A 20,040-nucleotide genomic window follows, 5' to 3' on the forward strand; every position below is an offset into this window, starting at 1 on the left:
CTTTTCCCAGGTCCTTTTTCTTTTTGTTTCTTTTCATTAATATGTCATATCATCATCACATCTTTAAATTATTATTTGACATGGATTTGTGCCCTAGTTCTTAATTTAAAAATAAGTAGAATATTTAGACATATTAAATCCTAAGCCAAACCCACTGTCACTGAGTGGATTCCAACTCACAGCAACCCTATAGAACAGAGTAGAACCGCCCCTACAGGGTTCCCAGGGCTGTAAATCTTTACGGAAGCAGACCACCACATCTTTCTCCCACAGAGCGGCCGGGGGTTCTGACTGCAGACGTCCCGGTTAGCAGCCAAATGCTTTAACCACTGCTCCACCAGGGCCCCTTAGACCTGGGGTGGAGCTTGTGAACCATCTAATCGTTTATTTCATAGATGAAGAACAGACCCTGGGGCATTTAAATTTTGCTTAAAAATCATAAATGAGGTTGATTCCAAATGATTCCAATTCAAACTGATACATTCCAAGGTATTTGTTTCTGTGTTCCAAGGATTCTCGGAGAAAAGAAGGTGCCCAGCCTCTGACTGAAGCAGGATGAATGAGGAAAAACTCATAGTAAGAAAACAGTTACTTAATATAATTTTCAAAATGGGTAAGGCATACTGTACCTTTCATTTCTCCTTGTATTCTTACCTCTTTCTTGTTCATTGGAGATCTGAAGCAGATTACTGAAATTTTTGGTGTTAGACAGCAACTCCTGGTATGTTCCCATTTGTGCTACTCTGCCATTTTCCATTACGACAATAAGATCCATCTGTGGCAGAAGTGTGAGGTTGTGTGTCACTAAAATACGAGTCTGAAAAACAGTGTTTTATTCCTTAGGTTACAGAAAATGGCATACATGATTTATTTTAAAGACAGCTACACTTTTTTTTTTTTTGTCTTTACTATTTCAGAGTGTAATTCTTGGTAGGCAGCACCTATATATTTCATAATGAATGGTGATATGCTGCTAGATGGAAAAACAGTTTGCAAATGCGATTTTAACCCTTTGGTTCAGGTATTCTTCATTCATTAGAATTGAATCAATGTCATAGATATATCTACTTGTTACCCTTATTTACTTTTTTAAATGTACCATACCATTAAAAAAAAAAATGTGATTCAATTAAAATTTCATTGCCTTTATTTAAAAAATCTTTCCATGTGCTTACACTTATATAAGACCTTTTTACATTGGGTACATCTGGGCAAGTATAGATGTCTGCATTTTATTTACTTCGATATGTATTTTATAATTTTTATACATTTATTTAATTTTTTCTTTCAGAATGCTGTATATTAATAAATCTATAAACACATATTATGGAGAAAACAGTACAGAATTGGTTTAAAATCTTTGCTGTTCTTAAGTTGAGCAACCTTTAACAAGTCACTCCGAGCCTGGACTTCCTTAATACGTAAAACGGGAATAATGATAATATTTACCTCAGAGACTTGTTATAAGAGCTAAATGAACTAATGTGAAGTGTCAAACATGAATGCACTTGAAAAACAGTAACCACTTTCCCCTTGGTCTCTTCATAAAACAGTTAAAACGTTATGGTTACTATTAAAAATTAACCATGTTAATAATTCCAAATTTTAAGAAACACAAAATCAATAAAATAATCATATTTTATAAAATTACTGTGTATTACAATACCATTTTATTTAAAATAATCTACTAAACTAAAAGCTACTCATTTTGAAATATTTAATACCTTGAAAGTACAGTGCTAGTTATGAGGTAACAATTATATAAATTGTCACCAGAGTAAACTTGCAAGTAAAACTTCAAAAATGATTCATTAAGATTTGTCTGCAGAAGAGCAATATAACTACCATTTTTCATGTAGAACTTTGACTGCTTTACTTAAATATACAAAAATAATTGGATTTTAAGCATAGTGCTACGCAGATATTACTTTGATGACTGAAGTGTACCTGACCCAAGTAAGGATCTTTTCAATCACTTCATCTGTACGTGAAAGTTGGACAATGAAAAAAGAAGACCAAAGAAGGATTGATGCATTTGGATTGTGACACTGGTAAAGAATACTGAATATTCCACAGACTGCTGGAAGAATGAATAAATTACTCTTAGAAGAAATACAACCCAAATGCTCCTTAGAGGAAAGGATGGTGAGACTTTGGCTCACTTACTTAGGGCACGTCATCAGGAAAGACCGATGGCTAGAAAAGGGCATCATGTTTGACATAGTAGGAAGAAAAATACAAAACCCGTTGCCGTCGAGTTGACTCTGACTCACAGAGATCCTATAGGACAGAGTAGAACCGCCCCATATGGTTTCCAAGGAGCAACTGGTGGATTCGAACTGCTGACCTTTTGGTTAGCAGCCAAGTTCTTAACCGCTATGCTACCAAGGCTCCAAAAGCAGAGGGGCAGCAAAAACGAGAAAAATCCACAATGAGATGGATTGACACGATGGCCTCGACAACGGCCTCAAACATATCAAAGATGATGGAGATGGCATAGGAACAAAGTTTGGTTCTCTTATGTGTAAAGTCTCCAAGAGTTGGACCCGACTCAAAGGCAGCTAACCACAACAGCTATGCAGATTGGTCCTTCCCCCCAAAATATCCTAAGTGATACCACTATGGTTACCTTATTTTTTAAAATGCCTGAAGGCCCTATCACTTTTTCAAAAAGCTGCTTTCCAACGTGAACATCAACTGCAGACAAAGGATCATCCAAGAGGTAGATGTCGGCTCCACTATAGACAGCTCTGGCCAGGCTTACTCGATGCTTCTGCCCTCCACTTATATTCACACCCTAAAAATGGAGCAAGAGAGAAAACCAAAGCCAGCACATATTGTTGAATTCAAATTGTTATATTCAAATACTCTATCGTAGCATGGATAGACAATCCAAGATTAATGCTCAAACTTTATTCAGGATTCCAAAGACCAATTTCCCAGTGGTACTAATTCATACAAATTAACAGATATAGTTGTTTCTCTTACCCTCAAAAGGAGATGCTAAACATTAAAGGATTTCCAATTTCCTTACTCTGAAAAGTTGTGCCTGTGGAATATTAAACCAAACTTTTGGCTGCCAACCATCTATTGACACTAGTGATTATTTTTAAATTGACACATGGGAAATGGAGAATAATAGCTAAATTACCAAAGCAGTAATCAACACGTCCTATTTTCTTCTAAAGAAAGATTAGTACAAGTCTTGTTGGCAAAAGTACAGCTCTAAGAAGCAGGAACAAGGGACATACATCATGCCATGTGAAAATTAAAGTTGACATGTACAGCCATGTATGGAGAATTATGAGGCCAGATCCAATTTACTTGATTTATTTTATATTGTTTACAGATCTGCTTTAAAAGCTCTCAGTGTAGCAGAGAACTTAGCCAATGACCTGTAATTGTAAAATCCCATTGTGTTTTTGCATTTCTCATCCTCTCCTACTCAACAAACATCTCCTGAGTACGACTATATTCTAGATGCTATGCTACCACGTGGGACTCAAAGATTCAAAGATAAATGAAACAGCATACGCCGTGAGGAGGTCATATTTTAGCAGGAGAGACAGGCATAAAATATATATATATGTCTACATATATATATATATAACACAATGTGATACATTAAAATATACAGAAAGCAATGTGTGTATATATATACATACATATGTATGTCTGTGTGAATATATGTATATAACGGTATTTGTATGCAAATAACACGCACCTGCTATGTTTGTTTGTCCACCGTGTCTTCCCCTTACGGTATTTTCATAAGCGCTGTCACGCCAATTTTTTTTTATATGTTGCTGTAAAAAAATTACCACACCGTATTTACAAAAATACCGGTGGGGAGGGGGGCACAGTTGGAAAACAAACATAGAAGGTGTGCATTAGTTGCATAAAAATAAGGTGTGTGTGTGTGTATACAAAACCAGTTGCCATTGGGTCAATTTTGACTCCTGGTGACCCTATGCGTGTCCCAGTAGAATTGTGTTCCATAGGGTTTCCCAGGGTTGATGCTTTCAGAAGAAAATCACCAGGGCTTTCTTCCACGGTGAGTCTGTGTGGACTCAAACTGCTAGCCTTTTCGTTAGCTGCTAAGTGCTTAACCATTTGCACCAACCAGGGATACACACACACACACACACACACACATATGTGTATGCATGTCTGAGTGCCTATAAAAACCCAGAAAGAAATCAATTCATTCTTAGAAAGGGTAGAGGAAATTGTGGATAATATGACATGAAAGGCATCATAAACGTTTGAAAGGCCAGTAGGTTTACCAAGGGAATGGGATAAGATGGAAAAGGGTGCTCCTCTCTGGGCTACTGGCCATGGCCCTCAATAAGCTTTTGGCCCTCAATCAAGCTTTTGTTGCTTGATTCTATAACAACATTTTTCTTGGTTCTTTTCTTCATTTGCTGACTCACTGGAACATTTCCTTACACTTTTACTGTGGACTGAAGATTCCCAAAACCATGTTCTTTCTCAGTTGTCTTCTCTGATTCTTCTTCCTTAGTTCCTCAAATGTTAATATCCTCTAAGTTTCCTCCCTGAATTGTTTTCTCTTCATTCTCTCTGAGGGATATAATCAATTTCTACAACATCAAGTGTCACTTATCTTTAGATAGTAATGTACAGGTTAATATGTATTGAGTGCTAACTATGTGCCAAGAATGGTTTTAAATGCTTTACATGTATTAACTCCTTTAACCCTCAGAAGAAGGCAATAAAATAAGTATCATTATCATTCCCATTTTACAGATGAAGAGGCTGAGCCATCAAGGGTTTAAGTCGTGCTAGAACCATATTTGTATAGTCTCTTTGTATTTAGCCTTCTAGACTTCTCTTAAACATCTCAAACTCATTAAGTTTACGATAATTTTCTTCCCCAAGCTCTTTCTCTTTTGTTCACTAACTACCAAGTAATTTTTCACCCCTCAGGCTTCCTCATTCCCCTCCTTCAATCCTTCACCAAGCCTGCTGCACTGCAAAAGGATGTGATTAAGAGCTCAGGAGTCCACCACTGCGAGAGTGGTATTTGAATCCCGTTTTTCAGCAGTTACTCACTGCGTGTCCTTGTTTAAGAGTTACTTAACGTCTCTAAAACTCTGTTTCCTAATCTGAGAAAAAGGATTATAATGTCCCCAAACTCATGGGTTTATTGGGAACATTAAATAATGAGTGTAAAACATTTAGCACAAATCCAATACTGAGTACATACACAATCAATTAGTCATTATCACCCAATCCCTCCTCTCTCTGATCCATATTCTACCTTGTCATCACTTATCCTATGTTACCATCTTGGTTAAAAACCTCAGAAATCCACATCTTTCATCTCCAATCACCCAGCCAAAACCAAACCAAACCGATTGCCATCGAGTTAATTCTGATTCATAAAGAGACCCTACGGGACAAAGTAGACCTGCCTTGCAAGGTTTCCAAGGAGCAGCTGGTGGATCCTAACTGCCAACCTTTTGGTTAGCAGCCAAGCTTTTAACCACTGTACCACCAGGGCTCCCAATCACCCACAGGCAATGACAAATCCCTGAGTATAAATCTAAGACACTTATATTCCGGTACTGACTTGCCTTTTCAGCCATTCTCCCAATGCTGCCCTCAAGTGACCGTGGCCCTGCCAGCCACACTAAACTTGCCCAGTCATAACTGGGCAGAAGCTGCCTGCTCTGCATGGGAACCCATATTCTCCCTTCCAACCCAAAGGTTGTTGTTGTTAGGTGCTGTTGATTCCAACTCATAGTGACCCCATGTAACAGAGTAAAGCTGCCCCATAGGGTTTGCTAGGCTGTAATCTTTATCTTAGCTGATTACCACATCCTTCTCCCATGGTGCTGCTGGTGGGTTTGAACTCCTAACCTTTTCGTTAACAGCCACTTAACCATTGCACCACCAGGCCTCCTATTCAAAGGCTACCCACTCTGAAAAATCCTCTTTAAAATCAGCCTTGCCCACAGCGTCCCAAATGAAGTGAATATGGCCTCTCTATCTTGCAGTACTTTGTTTACCGGTCCTGTTGCTAGGATTGGCAATACTGGTGTCAGCCTCTCTCACTAGCCTACCAGCTCCTAGTTCATCCTTATATTCCTGGCACCTCATGGGGGGACGGCATGGTTGGCAAACAAACGTAGAAGGCATGGGCTATTTGCATAAAAATATGGTAATAGATATTAAGACAACTAATTAGCAATCATCAACAGAGGTCCACTAGAATGTAAATCCCATGAAGGTTCCCTATTGTGTACTCCATAGCAGAATATAGGCACATAATAAATTCATAAATGTATGTGGTCAACTGAAGAATGTCAAAGGAAAAGTTGAGTAAAAGTAAGGGAAATGCTATGTTTGTTATCTTGGTTGTCTCATAAACAACTGTAAGACTCCTTCTGAGATATTCAAGTGCACATTTATTTTAAAGGTCATCATCAGAATGTGGGAAATTTAGTTATGAAAAGCAGAAATTATAAATGGCAATAGCATTTCATGCCAATAGTAAGCTTATATTAAATCTACACTTCCTATTTTGGATTTTTTTTTCCTTTTTAAATTCTTAATAGGTACATACAACTAGATATTTTGTATTAGTAAAGATTGTGTTTTATCAGCATAATGATCAAAACGCCTTCACAACTTTTAAGAAGTCACATTTCTGCATGATTTTAACTAGCACTATTTTGTGTAGGTGACTGAATATCCTGGGGCGGCGGGGGGGGAGGCGGGCAGACAAAACAGCTGTTGGAAAGACATTCATTCTATTTAATACTTTTGAGAAAATGTATCTGTAAAATAACAAATTATGAATGAAGCTGATGGAATTCTACTTAAAGGACGAATTATGATTCATCCTAGTCTTTAAATATTTTCACCTTCTATAATTTTGTTATATAATATACTTGATTTCCCATTTTATATAATGGAGCCCTGGTGGCCCGGTGGTTAAGAGCTTGGCTGCTAACCAAAAGGTTGGCAGTTCAAATCTACCAGCTGCTCCCTGGAAACCGTATGGGGTAGTTCCACTCTGTCTCACAGGGTTGCTATGGGGTAGTTCCACTCTGTCTCACAGGGTTGCTATGAGTTGGTATCAACTCAACAGCAAAGGATTTAGTTTTTGTTTGTTTATGATTCTGTTACATAATATATTTTATTTCTCATTTTATATAACAACTACAAAAAGAAGCTAAGAATAAAAATGCCTCACAACGGTATGCTAACTCTCGTTTCAGAAATTCAAAGCACTCAGTAAAGATTATTCATCTTCATAACACACATGAATGGTAGGCAGAGCCTGCTTTTGCATTCATATTCAATTAATGGAGATTTTTGTTGTGGGTTGGGGATAATCCCTCAGGGGTCACACTTCAGCTCACAATTTTTTTTTTTTCTCCAAACCACTGCTCAGAGTAATGAATACTCATTACAAAAATGAGAATAATACACAATAAAGAAGAAGATGATTGGGAAACACATTCTCCTTAAATAGGAATAAGCAAACATGAAATAAGCATGAACGACAGCATCCTCAAAGAGCCTGTTTAGAGCCTAGCCTTCAGTGCCACCATGGGAACTGGTACCCAAGCCCACTTGCTACTCTTGCAGGCTTAGCTTGGTGCACAAAGATGCAGGAAAAAGACAACTATGATCCACTCATTAGGAAGTGAAAAGCATTGTGCCAGCAACTAGAATAAAATGTGATGCAATCCAATTGGTAGGCTTTTATTCACTGATGTGAATATTAACAGAATTTCCTACTAATCTTTCATCTGTTTTCCAGACAGCCAGTTATAAAAAATTATTTGACCTTAATATTGTGCCATCTGTTTCACAGGAATTCTACAATGAATTTTTTTTCTAAAATTATAGTTGCCTAGCTCTTCAAGATATCAGCAAAAAGGCTATAAACATTTTATTAGCACAGCTGAGTGACATTTCCTTTCTGTATGTGACAAAATATCTTTTCCTCACTCTTTCTCCAATCTCCGTTTGATCTCCATTTGGTAACTGCTCCAAATCTGGAAGGAGGGCACAGGCTTCCAAGACTCGCTCATAAAATGGCTTCTGCATGACAGAGCCAAAGAGAATGTTTTCTTGCAAAATGCAATTCTGAATCCAGGCCTGCTGGGAAACATAAGCCACGGAGCCCTAAAACAGAAAGAAGCAAAAAAATACTGTATCAAGAGAAAAGAAGAGGTTGCATGCACCACACTAAAGGAAGATACTTAGCCTATGGTTTTGCCTCCTTTAACTTTAAAATAAAAATTTTTAAATAGTAAGTTATTTCTTCAGTGTCAATAATATAGCACATGATATCTTGTTTTAATATGATCTTACATATTTTTATTTACAGTTCCCCTCAAATGAGTTACTTTATATCTCTTGTGTATTTCCCCATAGTTTCTATCAAAATTATCTCTGGATTCTCGAGAAGCAGATGTTAGAGTTTGGAGTGTAAGATGTTTACTTGGGACCAAGCCCTATGGAGGAAAACGAGTAAGGAGGATTCCGTAGAGGAAGAAGTCACACTGTAATCCAGACCCAACAAAGCTTTGGCCGAGAGAGAGGGAGACAGAGAGACAGAGACAGAGAGAGAGCTGTGAAGGACTACCGCCCATGGAGTTTCAAAGTTTTCCTGGCTGAACCAGCTTGACCTTTAAGGGAGCTCTCTGCAGTTGAGGCCAACCCTGAGGAAGCTGCTGTATTTCCTGCAGCCGGGAAATAGAATAAAAGCCTTTAAGGAAGGAGATAAGGGTGGCACATATCCTTCTCTTCCACATTATCACTGCTCCCAATTTTATTTTTGATGATTTTATGGCTTAAAATGATTCCTAAAAATCTGACAGTCTGCTGCAGAAAATATCCTCTTAACTAGCCATTCTTTTCTTGAAAAGAAACCTACCCATATTGAGTATGTGAACTAGATGCTTACCTTTCAAACTGCCCATGGACTCTACCCAAACATCGATTTTGAAATATTTTGACTACTGCACACTCTATAACAATACTAGGCATTTAAAGTGTTTTCTGCGGTAGACGTGTGTATAACCAAGAGCCTTTTGATCTCTACCAACTACTTTAAAAATCAAAGATTAACTTTTACTTCTTCTTTGTTGAGTATGTAAGACATATAATATCCTTTGAACAAAAACGATATAATTCTGATCTGACCTGATCTTGAACACAGAAGTAATCGCTCTTGAATTGCCTTGTGAAGTGAATAACCTTTGATTAGAATAATGTATTAAATCATCCCATGGGCGACAGATATTTTGAATACCTCCTGCATATTAGGCGAGTTAAAGAGAACAGAGGACAAAGAACACAGGAGAAAAGAACATGGAAAAATGTCATAAAATATAAGGCAGAAACTAAATACTATATTGGGAGGTATGGACTCAATTTATTGGTATAGGGGTTGAGTAACAATCCATCAGTTTTTCAGAGATGTATATTTGTCCTTCTTTTATAATCATTCTTAGCTGCTCTTCACATACGAATGAAAACATGTTTTTGTTTGTTTCATTGTCCATAATGAAACTACAATAGAAGTTTTGCTAATTGAAAAAACGGCCTCCAAATTTCTGATATGCCATCAAAGAACACTGAATTCCAAACGCTCTGCATGGGCCTTGCCTGGTGTGAGCCTTTGATACTAAGAAGAACGGAGAGAGCACTTAGGGAGAATAGGAGGTCTTAGAAAGAAAGCTTAGAGAGAATGGGTGCAGGAGGACAAGACTGTCTTAGAGTTTGACCATTGTGATACAAGCCTCAAAAGAATGTTCATCTGAAATTATGAAGAAATGGAAAGATATAGACAAAAGCCCTGTGTTAACTCTAAATGTTAAATTGGTCATGTCATTTTTATGGTTATTATTACTCCAGCTAGAAATAATTAGGATGACAATTATAAATTCAGGATAAATGTGGTTTGGGCAGTAATTCGGAGTGCGGTACCTCAAATCCTGCCCCTGATGCACATAAGTGACCTTCCTGAAGGCCAAAGTGGCCAATTATACAGATAGATCATAGCTGCTTCTGTCTTCTATACCTATAATTTAATATAAACGAAGTGTTCTCCCTGCTTTACCATCAGCAGTGGCATTGTTAGTATTTCTTTCATCACCATGAGCACTTTCTTAATTACAATCACTCAAAGGTATCAGAAATAATCTTTAAATCTAACCATGAGAGCCTGAACAATCATACTGAAGATAACGATAACCATAAATATTCATAGGGAGCGTGTTCTCTGCCAGGAACCAGGCTAGGTCTTTGTACATTATCTTATTCAGTCCACAACCCAGGCTTCTGAGTTCATCACTATTATTAATGCATTAGGCAAAACCTCGAATTGATACAGTTTTTATCTTTATCAACTCCTAATTATCTTTCAAGATCAAATAAAAGGCTACCTCCTCTCTGATTCTCTTCTCAACTTCCTTAAGCAGAATTTGTTTTTTATACTTTGTTTCATTTTTTTTTAATACCTGTTTTAAACATTTGTCAAAACTTTTCTTAGTATCTCCCTCACTACACATGTACTCCATAAACGTAGGGGTACATCTTATTCGTGTTCATTTCCTTGGTAACTAAGTGTTAGGCAGTAATTGCTTGGTGAAAATAGATGAATAGGCTAAATGAAAATACCACTAATATGACACTTTTTATTTTTGTAAAGGACACTCACTGGTCTAAGAAAAGCTAAAGTCGTCTTGAACTACAGAGAAACGACTGATTGCAATTATAATGAAGAACATCAGGATATAAAGATAGTGTAATTAAGGTTAAAAAGTTGTGCTGTCCATTAAGTATAATTTTATCCAAAAAAAGCTCTAGCAATCACATTTGATCCTAAAGTGCATAATAATAATGCTGAGGGAGAGGAATAATAAAAATAAATCATTAGAGGCCTGGAATCAGGAGAGATACGATACAAGGAAAGTATTATCGCGATACAAGGAAAAATAAAAGGAGTTAGAGTTGATTTTCTTAGAGAAGAAAAAAAAGAAAGACTAAAGGTGAAGGAACTGGTCTCAGATACTTAGAGCTTCTCTGTCTTGTCAGAGACAGGAAGGAGGGATTGGGTTGGTGTTTACCTCAGAGTTAGCTAAAGCAGCTGCCATCAAGTTGACTCTGACTCACGGTGACCCCCATGTATGTCAGAGTAGAACTGTGCTCCACAGGGTTTTCAATAGGTGATTTTTCAGAAGTAGATTGCCAGGCCTGCTCAAACCTCTAAAAGCTTTCATTTAGCAGCCAAGGAAGTAACAGTTCGCACCACCCAGGGTTAGCTGGGTCTAATGAAAAACTTACTGACTAGTCTAAAGTTTCAACAAAGAAACAGCTGGTTTAAAACTTGTTGAATTCTTATTCCTATACCCAAAACCAAACCCAGTGCCATCGAGTCGATTCTGACTCATAGCGACCCTATAGGATAGAGCAGAACTGCCCCATAGAGTTTCCAAGGAGTGCCTGGAGGATTTGAACTGCCGACCCTTTGGTTAGCAGCCATAGCACTTAACCACTACGCCACCAGGCTTTCCCTTATTCCTATAAAAAAAAAAATAGATCTTTAAAAATAGAACAAATGGTTGGGAGTAGGCTTCCCTAATGTCCAAAGGCTGAATGTGAAAGGTAAGCTATAAATATTAATATTTTTGAGGGTTCTTTTAGGTCAAAGATCCTACTCGTGAATGCTATATAACTTCTTAGAGATGGAATGACCATAATTACTGAAGGAATCCTGCAGTGAATAACAATTAGAAACCTAATCAAATTACATTATAAATCACATCTGTTTCTGTGTAATTGGTTGCAATTCAGTTAATATCATCAAACAATTACCATAAGCATTCATAAATGATTTGTTGAAGTATTTGGAAAACAGAATGCTATTACTAATCCATCCATAGTGAATCAATTTCTATGGAAATCAAATTGTTCGTTACAAACCAGAAATGCCCATTAAAAACTGGCATCTTCAATTCAATTTGCTAAATCCTTAATGACATTCATGATGTCCTGGATGCAGTCGATGACACCAGGAGATGTGGGAAGAATTTATTGTTGGCTTTACCTTTCTTTGGACTACTCCCGTGAGTTTCTCCATTTCCCCCAGGATGGCAGAAAGCACAGATGATTTTCCAGACCCAACTTGCCCTACAACAGCCACTAAAGCACCTTCTGGGACCTTTATGTTCAGGCTGCAGGGAAAAAAGGAAATGAATAGATAAAAGAAGAAAAAAACAACCGTGAAAAATGAACGGTACAGTGAGAAGTTAAAAAAAAAAAACAACTTTTTAATTTCAATATATTCAGCTTCTAAAATATGTAGAACTTTATAGAATCCAAAGCAAAAAAAAAAGTACGTTAAATTTTCCCAAACTATGACTTACTCTTTTAGTACTGGAACCCCTGTTTTATCCCAGGAAAAAGAAGCATTTGTAAATCCAATAGCATGATCTAGGAAGAAAAACAAACACAGCGACGCATTTTAGAACCAATTACCCAGGAGTCCAATGAATATTGAGTGCAAAGAGGGACTGCTGACCTCCTCTGTAGTTTGTTTCAATACTCTGAAGCAGCTCCTCAGTGTTGAGAAAGTTCTCCAAACGACCCAATGATATCCTTGCCTATCAAAATAAACACAGACGGACTTTAACTTGGGTTGACGAAGAACTTAAACTAAAAGTATTTATGGTGATTAACGGCGTGATTAAAATTTTGATGCAAATTGAAGCTGTTAATACAAATATTCCACAAGACTACTTTGTATTATTTTAATGTTCTAAATAAATTCATTTCTAAAGACCAAGAACTTTCAAAAAGGAAATCAGAAGAAATGTCATCTACACAGGGAGACATTAGAAGGAATAAAAATTTCTCCTCATCATTCTAGAAAGAATGTAACAGCTGCTCAATAAATAATTATAAAAATATTAATTTTAAAAGTAATCTCAAAATTGTTGAATGAATCTTGCCTCTGATAATAAACAAAATCTCAGTTTGGGCAATAATACTATGTAATTTTAGTAAAATAACTACACAAATGTTTAGCTACAAATAGGATGACTAAAATAACATTTTTTTTTTTTTCCTGAAACTAACCTACTGAATATTTCCAGGACATTTTTATTTATATTGTGCTAGGAGATTTCTATAGGGTCACTATGAGTCAGAATCGACTCCATGGCAACAGATTTTTTGGGGGAGGGTTAGAAGATTCCTATTGTTAATCAGTAAGATGGCACTGGACTGAGGTTCTGTTCACCAGGTGCATCATATCAGTTCACAGGACTGGTTCTTTTTCTTTTCTTTTTTTTTTTGGACTATTGTTCTCCTTATTTATTTAGTGAGTGCAGCAACTAGTGGTTGGAGAACACTGTGAGATACCATACCTCAGCTAGATCCTTACATTAAGAGCAAAACTTACTCTAAGTATTGACAATATCTTAAAGAGAAGTGAGTATGAAAACAAGTGTTAAAAGCATCATATCAATGGTACTTCTTTGCCCTCTGCTGGTGAGTATATGTAAAATAAGTTGAGAAAGTTATTACGCAACACAAACGGTTTAATTGTATTTACTATTCATCTGTCTCTCTTTATTCAAATAATGAAAAAAAATTAAAAGGCAAAGTTCTTAGATCAAATAACTGGTTTCAATAAGCAAAGATTCACTTTTGTTTATGAACCCACACTTGAAGAAAAGGACTCAATGGGCATGACCACACAACTCAAACGTGCCATCCAGAAATACTTGACTGACTAAATCTCTGGGCAAAGGAAACCGAGAACTCACTCTTTGGATTTCCTTGCAGTTTTAGCAGCCTTCTACTCATTGCAGTATCTAAATAGCCTCCAGGAATAAAAAGGAGATAACAATTAAAGGCAGGGTGAACCAGGTATCTGGTTTGGTGGCAGACTGGTATCATCAGTGCACTTTTCTCCCTGCTTATTTATCCCCTGGGTAAATGTCAGATACAGTTTTATACCAAGCTCCTGATTATAAATTTTCAATTTAAAAACAAAATGAGTCCTTTGATGCCATAACGTAGTGTCCAACCGAAACCAAACCCATTGCTGTGGAGCCAATTCTGGCTCATAGCGGCCCTATAGGACAGAGGAGAACTGCCCCCCAGGGTTTCAGGTTTCCCAGGAGTGGCTGGTGGAGTCAAACTGCTGACCTTTTGGTTAGCAGGCAAGCTCTTAATTACTGCTCCATCAGTGCTCCATAGCGTCCAGTGCCAGCTTTTAAAGAAGAAGAAGCTTTTAAAAGCTAAGTAAAATCAACTAACACTTAAGAAAACAATGGAGCCCTGATGGCCCCATGGTTAACTATCTTCAAATGCTTAAAGTGGTTTTGATAGAGAAAAATACAGGTAAGAAAGATATGATTCCTTCCACTGTATAATTTCCTCTATTATTTACTGGTTCATGGAAACTAATCTAAAATGTGGTGTTAAGCAGACAAAAACAAACAAAAAAAAGAAACAACATAAAAAAAACAAGACAGAAATAAAACGTCCACGAAACCACAGATTTCAGTAAAGGAATGATTCTTGGTTTAAGGGTACCCTGGATATACCTGGATCACAGCTGAAATCACCGTTGGTAAATCAAACAAAGGAATCCTCAAAATATTAAACAAAGACAGAGATGTGAACACTTTAGCAGCTGTTAAAATATTTTCTTCATCCAATAAGAAATAGACTCCAAAGGTGGCCAGGGACACCTAAAAAATAGAGAGATGTCATTTTCTTCAAATATTCACCATGAACAACATTATGAGGCACAGACCCAAAAATTAGGGAAGGGAATTTTAACATCCCCATTTTTTGTTTTACTGAAATTCAGCACTTTTGCTGAAGAATAGAAAACATATGTTCAGTACAGATTATACAATCATACTTCTTAGACAATGACATCTTGGAAATGAGGGTACAGTTTCCTTCTTTAAGACATCCCATACTCTTCCCAAAAACCAAACCCACTGTCACACAGTTGATTTTGACTCATAGTGACCCTACAGTACAGAGCAGAACTGCCCCACAGGGTTTCCAAGGAGTACCTGGTGGATTCAAACTGCCGACATTTGGTGAATAGCTATAGCTAGTAACCACTACACCACCAGGGTTTCCTCCATACTGTAACTAGAGTGATAATTTCCATTTAAAATGAATACCAATTATTCTTTTTTCAAAACGGGGAAGTTTTTACATAAAATTATATTAATTTTGTATTGTTTCATAAAACGAAATAAAGTGCAAAACCATGGCTAGCAAAATTTATATTTGTTTTTATAAATTGTATTTGGATAAGGTGGAAGAGTTAATTTATGCATGAGAATGTACCGACTGCTTATCATGTATACAGTACTGACTTAAGCAATGCTTTCTAGACCCTTCTACCAAAGTATTCCAAATTTAAACACTTCTTTCACTTCCATAACTCCAGCATGTTGGTTTAAATAAAAAATATTATTCTAAATTATCAAAACGGGAGAAATATAGAACTTCCCCCCTTCCCCCCAACCAACTGGAGTGGTAACTTTGATTAAAACTGATGCTCCAGTTATATGTGGTATGTTTAGTCCTTGATTTTCACCCATTGCTTCGTACCCTCAAGGGAATTTATACTTTAGTTTAAATAACATGGGATTTCCACTGCTTACATGGAGGGATAGAAGGAGGATTACCTCAGTTCATATCACTTTGCTTCAAAATATTTCACTTTGTGAAGAAAAGCAATACCTTATCATTATGAGAATAAAATAAAGCAATATATCTATAACTTGCTCAGTACACAATAGAAACATTCAATAAAAGTCACTTCCTTTCTCTTCTCCATAGAGTGTGGCTTTGGTTCCATGTTAAAAGCAAGAAATTTTAGAGCTCAATGAAACTTTAAAATGTAGGTTATATTTTTTAAGAGTTGGGAAGGCATATATTCAATCCATGAGAAATTCATAAAGTAAAATATTATATTAAAAAAATACTGACCAATGAAAACACAGATAATGTTTTTCTTTTCTTCAAAACTTGTGTCCTCTAATCAATATGAATGAATGACTGTATCTCTTGAGAATTTTGCTTCAAACACAGAGGAGTTCACATTGGATACTTTAATTCCAGGTAACTGGGAGATAAGTCTGTGAATCCAATTTGAACATCAAAATAGGAAATATTATAGAAACTCACCAAGAATGGAATGCAAGTTAACGTCAGCATAGAAAATACCCCCAGATACCCAGCAGATTTTTGAACTTCTAATTCCTGCTCTCGAATTTCATTAATCTTCTTTTTATAGGCGGGTTCCCAGGCATAAAATTTGAGGATCTGTAAAGGAGTCAGATGATAATTACTTGGTAATCAAAATCATACAAGAAATCAAAATATGCACACATACATACATATATATACACATATGCATGTGTTTGAGTGTGTGTGTATACATATATACATATACACACATATATATATAATTGGTAGGCTCATAAACAAAAGTAAATTATTCCTGTTTTCAACAAAGTCAAAATATCTCCTGGAGTTGTGTTTTTTGTATGTATATTTCTTGCAGGGGTTGATCACTTAGTCTTACATCCCCTTTACTCACCAATAGCTTATTCCTGAGCCAGACTTTGGAAACAAATCCGTTCTAGCTACAAGCTCCATGCCGGTTTCTGACTAACTCAGTCCTGTCACTCTCCCTCTGGTCCAACTCTCACTTCTGTTGACTTTCCATTACTTAGTAGCTAAGCTCCTCTCTAGGAGAAGTAGTGACGCAGTGATTAAACTGCTCAGCTGCTAACCGAAAGGTAGGGAGTTTGAACCCACCAGCTGCTCCATGGGAGAAAAGTGTGGCAGTCTGCTTCAATAAAGATTTACAGCATTGAAAACCTATGAGGCAGTTCTACCCTGCCCTATAGGGTCACTATGAGTCAGAATTGACTTGATGGCAATGGGATGGGAAGCTACTCTCCCTGATCCCATTTCTTGAAGACTGATGTCTTGGGATTTCAAACCATCCTCTGAGAGGTGACTGGTGTTTTGAAACTGCCAACTATTTTCTAGGATCACAGGTACGAGAAGCAGAATCATATACTTGTTCACTGCACACATTTCAGACTGAGATATACCTACAATCAAATTCCAGCTCTGTTTCTGACTGGCACTGTGAACTTAGACATGACTGTAATTGCTCAGAAAACCCTGGTGGCGTAGTGGTTAAGTGCTATGGCCACTAGCCAAGAGGCCCACAGTTCGAATCCACCAGGCACTCCTCAGAAACTCTATGGGGCAGTTCTACTCTGCCCTATAGGGTTGCTATGAGTCAGAATGGACTCAGTGGCAGTGGTTTTTTGTTTTGTAATTGCTCAGATGTTTTTCTTCCTTTTTTCATAAAATAGGGGTGAGAAATCTTTTTCTTGTGTTTATTAAGAATTACATGAAGAAAGCTATAAAGCTATTAGCACAGCATGTGACATATAGAAGATATAGAGAGGTTTTATGGTACATGTTACCAGACCCCAAGGAAGCTGAATGCCCATGCCTTTAAACTATCCCAACTGATTGTTATATGGACCTCTGCCAAGATTCTAGCCCACTGTCTGCTAGGACTGCTATTTCAAATCCTGCACTTTGCTCAGTTCTCTTATTTCACCTATGCAGTCCTTGTTCTACTGATAACACACATTTTCTTTTGAGTATATCAATATTGAAAACCTATAAACACACATTACTACATTTGTTTGGATGCAGGGATCATGAATCAACCCACTAAAAGCTGCAAAATGCATTCAAATCATATTAATTTGGGGCATGTGATCTTATAAAATGACTGAGTTAAATTCTAAAAGATTTACTTAAGATCATTCTTAAGTTCAGGCAAATAAGTGTGTATCTGTCCCTTTCAAAGCATCTTTAATGCTACTACTTGTTTCACTTCAGTACCGTGATGGTTAATGCTATGTGTCAACCTGGTTAGGCTATGACTACCAGCGGTTTGGCAGACACCAGACTGGTTGCTCTTCCATAATGTGACATAATGTGATCATCGTCCACGATGTGATCTGATAGGATAAGCCAATTAGTTGAAGGGAGCATTTCTCTGGGGATGTGTCCTGCCTCCAGGACATAAATGGATGTTCTGGCAAAAGCGCATTCAAAGCCAGCGGAGGTCTTCAGGCCACCACCTGACCTATGGATTTGGGACTTGTCAGCCCCCACAACAGTGTGAGTCATTTCCTTAAAATAAGATAAATTTCGCTATTTATATATGTATATCAGTATTTCTCAAGCTGAAAGAACTGAAGAAAAAAATCAAGCCTCAAGTTGGGATACTAAAGGATTCTACGGGAAAAATATTAAATGACACAGAAAGCACCAAATGAAGATGGAAGGAATACACCAGACTCACTATACCAAAAAGAATTGGTCAACATTCAACCATTTCAGGAGGGAGCATACAGTCAGGAACTGATGGTACTGAAGGAAGAAGTCCAAGCCGCACTGAAGGCCTTGCTAAAAACCAAGGTTCCAGGAATTATTGGAATACCAACTGAAATGTTTCAACAAACAGATTCAGTGTAGGAAGTGCTCACTCGTCTATGCCAAGAAATTTGGAAGACAGCTACCTGGCCAATTGGCTGGAAGAGATCCATATTTATGCTATTCCCAAGAAAGGTGATCCAACCAAATGCGGAAATTGCTGAACAATATCATTAACATTACACGTAAGCAAAATTTTGATGAAGATCGTTCAAAAGCTGCTGCAGCAGTATATCCACAGGGAACTCCCAGAAATTCAAGGTGATTTAGGACAGGGTGTGGAACCAGGGATATCATTGCTGATGTCAGATGGATCCTGGCTAAAAGCAGGGAATGCCAGAAGGATGTTTACCTGTGTTTTATTAACTATGCTAAAGCATTTGACTGTGTGGATCATAATAAATTATGGATAACATTTTGAAAAATGAGAATTCCAAAACACTTAATTGTGCTCATGAGGAACCTGTACATAGACCAAGAGGCAGTCATTCGAATAGAACAAGGGAATATTGCATGGTTTAAAGTCAGGAAAAGCGTGCATCAGGGTTGTATCATTTCACCACACCTATTCAATCTGTATGCTGAGCAAATAATCCGAGAAGCTGGACTATAGGAAGAAGAATGGGGCTTCAGGATTGGAGGAAGACTCATTAACAACCTGTGTTATGTAGATAACACAACCTTGCTTGCTGAAAATGAAGAAAACTTGAAGCACTTAACTGATGAAGACCAAAGACCACAGCTCTCACTATGGAATACACCTCAACATAAAGAAAAAAAAAAAATCCTCACAAATAGACCAATAAGCAACATCATGATAAAAAGAGAAAAGATTGAGGTTGTCAAGGATTTCATTTCATTTGGATCCACAATCAACATGCATGGAAAAAGCAGTCAAGAAATCAAAAGATTTATTGCACTGGGCAAATCTGCTGCAAAAGATCTCTTCAAAGTGTTGAAAAGCAAAGATGTTGCTTTGAGGACTAAGGTGTGCCTGACCCAAGCCATGATGCTTTCAGTCACCTCATATGCATGTGAAAGCTGGACAACGAATAAGGAAGATTGAAGAAGAATTAACGCCTTTGAATTGTGGTGTTGGCAAAGAATACCGAATAGACCTCGGACTGCCAAAGGAATGAACAAATCTGTCTTGGTAGAAGTACAACCAGAATGTTCCTTAGAAGCAAGGATGGTGAGAATATATCTGAAATACTTTGAACATGTTGTCAGGAGAGATCAGTCCCTGGGGAAGGACATCATGCTTGGTAAAGTAGAAGGTCATCAAAAAAGAGGAAGACCCTCAACAAGATGGACTGGCACAGTGGCTGCAACAACGAGCTCAAGCATAACAACGATTGTGGGCATGGCACAGGACTGGGCAGTGTTTCATTCTGTTGTACGTAGGGTCGCAATGGGTTGGAACCAATGCAACGGCACCTAACAACATACCTACATACACACACATACATACATACA

At 37.4% G+C, this 20,040-nt stretch overlaps 1 protein-coding gene across 4 annotated transcripts in view; it reads right to left on the bottom strand.

The window, feature by feature from the left end:
- LOC126061805 (ATP-binding cassette sub-family C member 2-like) overlaps window positions 1-20,040 on the bottom strand; it is a 105,892-nt gene that overhangs the window by 47,161 nt on the left and 38,691 nt on the right. For 3 of the 4 annotated variants that reach the window (XM_049858588.1, XM_049858591.1, XM_049858590.1), the window contains 8 exons: window positions 16,216-16,353; window positions 14,604-14,750; window positions 12,569-12,650; window positions 12,414-12,480; window positions 12,095-12,221; window positions 7,987-8,163; window positions 2,630-2,797; window positions 655-817 (listed from right to left, as the gene is read on the bottom strand). In XM_049858588.1, the coding sequence (XP_049714545.1) occupies window positions 655-817; window positions 2,630-2,797; window positions 7,987-8,163; window positions 12,095-12,221; window positions 12,414-12,480; window positions 12,569-12,650; window positions 14,604-14,750; window positions 16,216-16,353 (1,069 nt within the window). The remainder of the gene's footprint in view (window positions 1-654; window positions 818-2,629; window positions 2,798-7,986; window positions 8,164-12,094; window positions 12,222-12,413; window positions 12,481-12,568; window positions 12,651-14,603; window positions 14,751-16,215; window positions 16,354-20,040) is intronic. The other variant, XM_049858589.1, reaches the window with a different exon arrangement.

This window comes from Elephas maximus, chromosome 18 (assembly GCF_024166365.1).
Source record: "Elephas maximus indicus isolate mEleMax1 chromosome 18, mEleMax1 primary haplotype, whole genome shotgun sequence".
In the NCBI taxonomy this organism is placed as follows: domain Eukaryota; kingdom Metazoa; phylum Chordata; class Mammalia; order Proboscidea; family Elephantidae; genus Elephas; species Elephas maximus.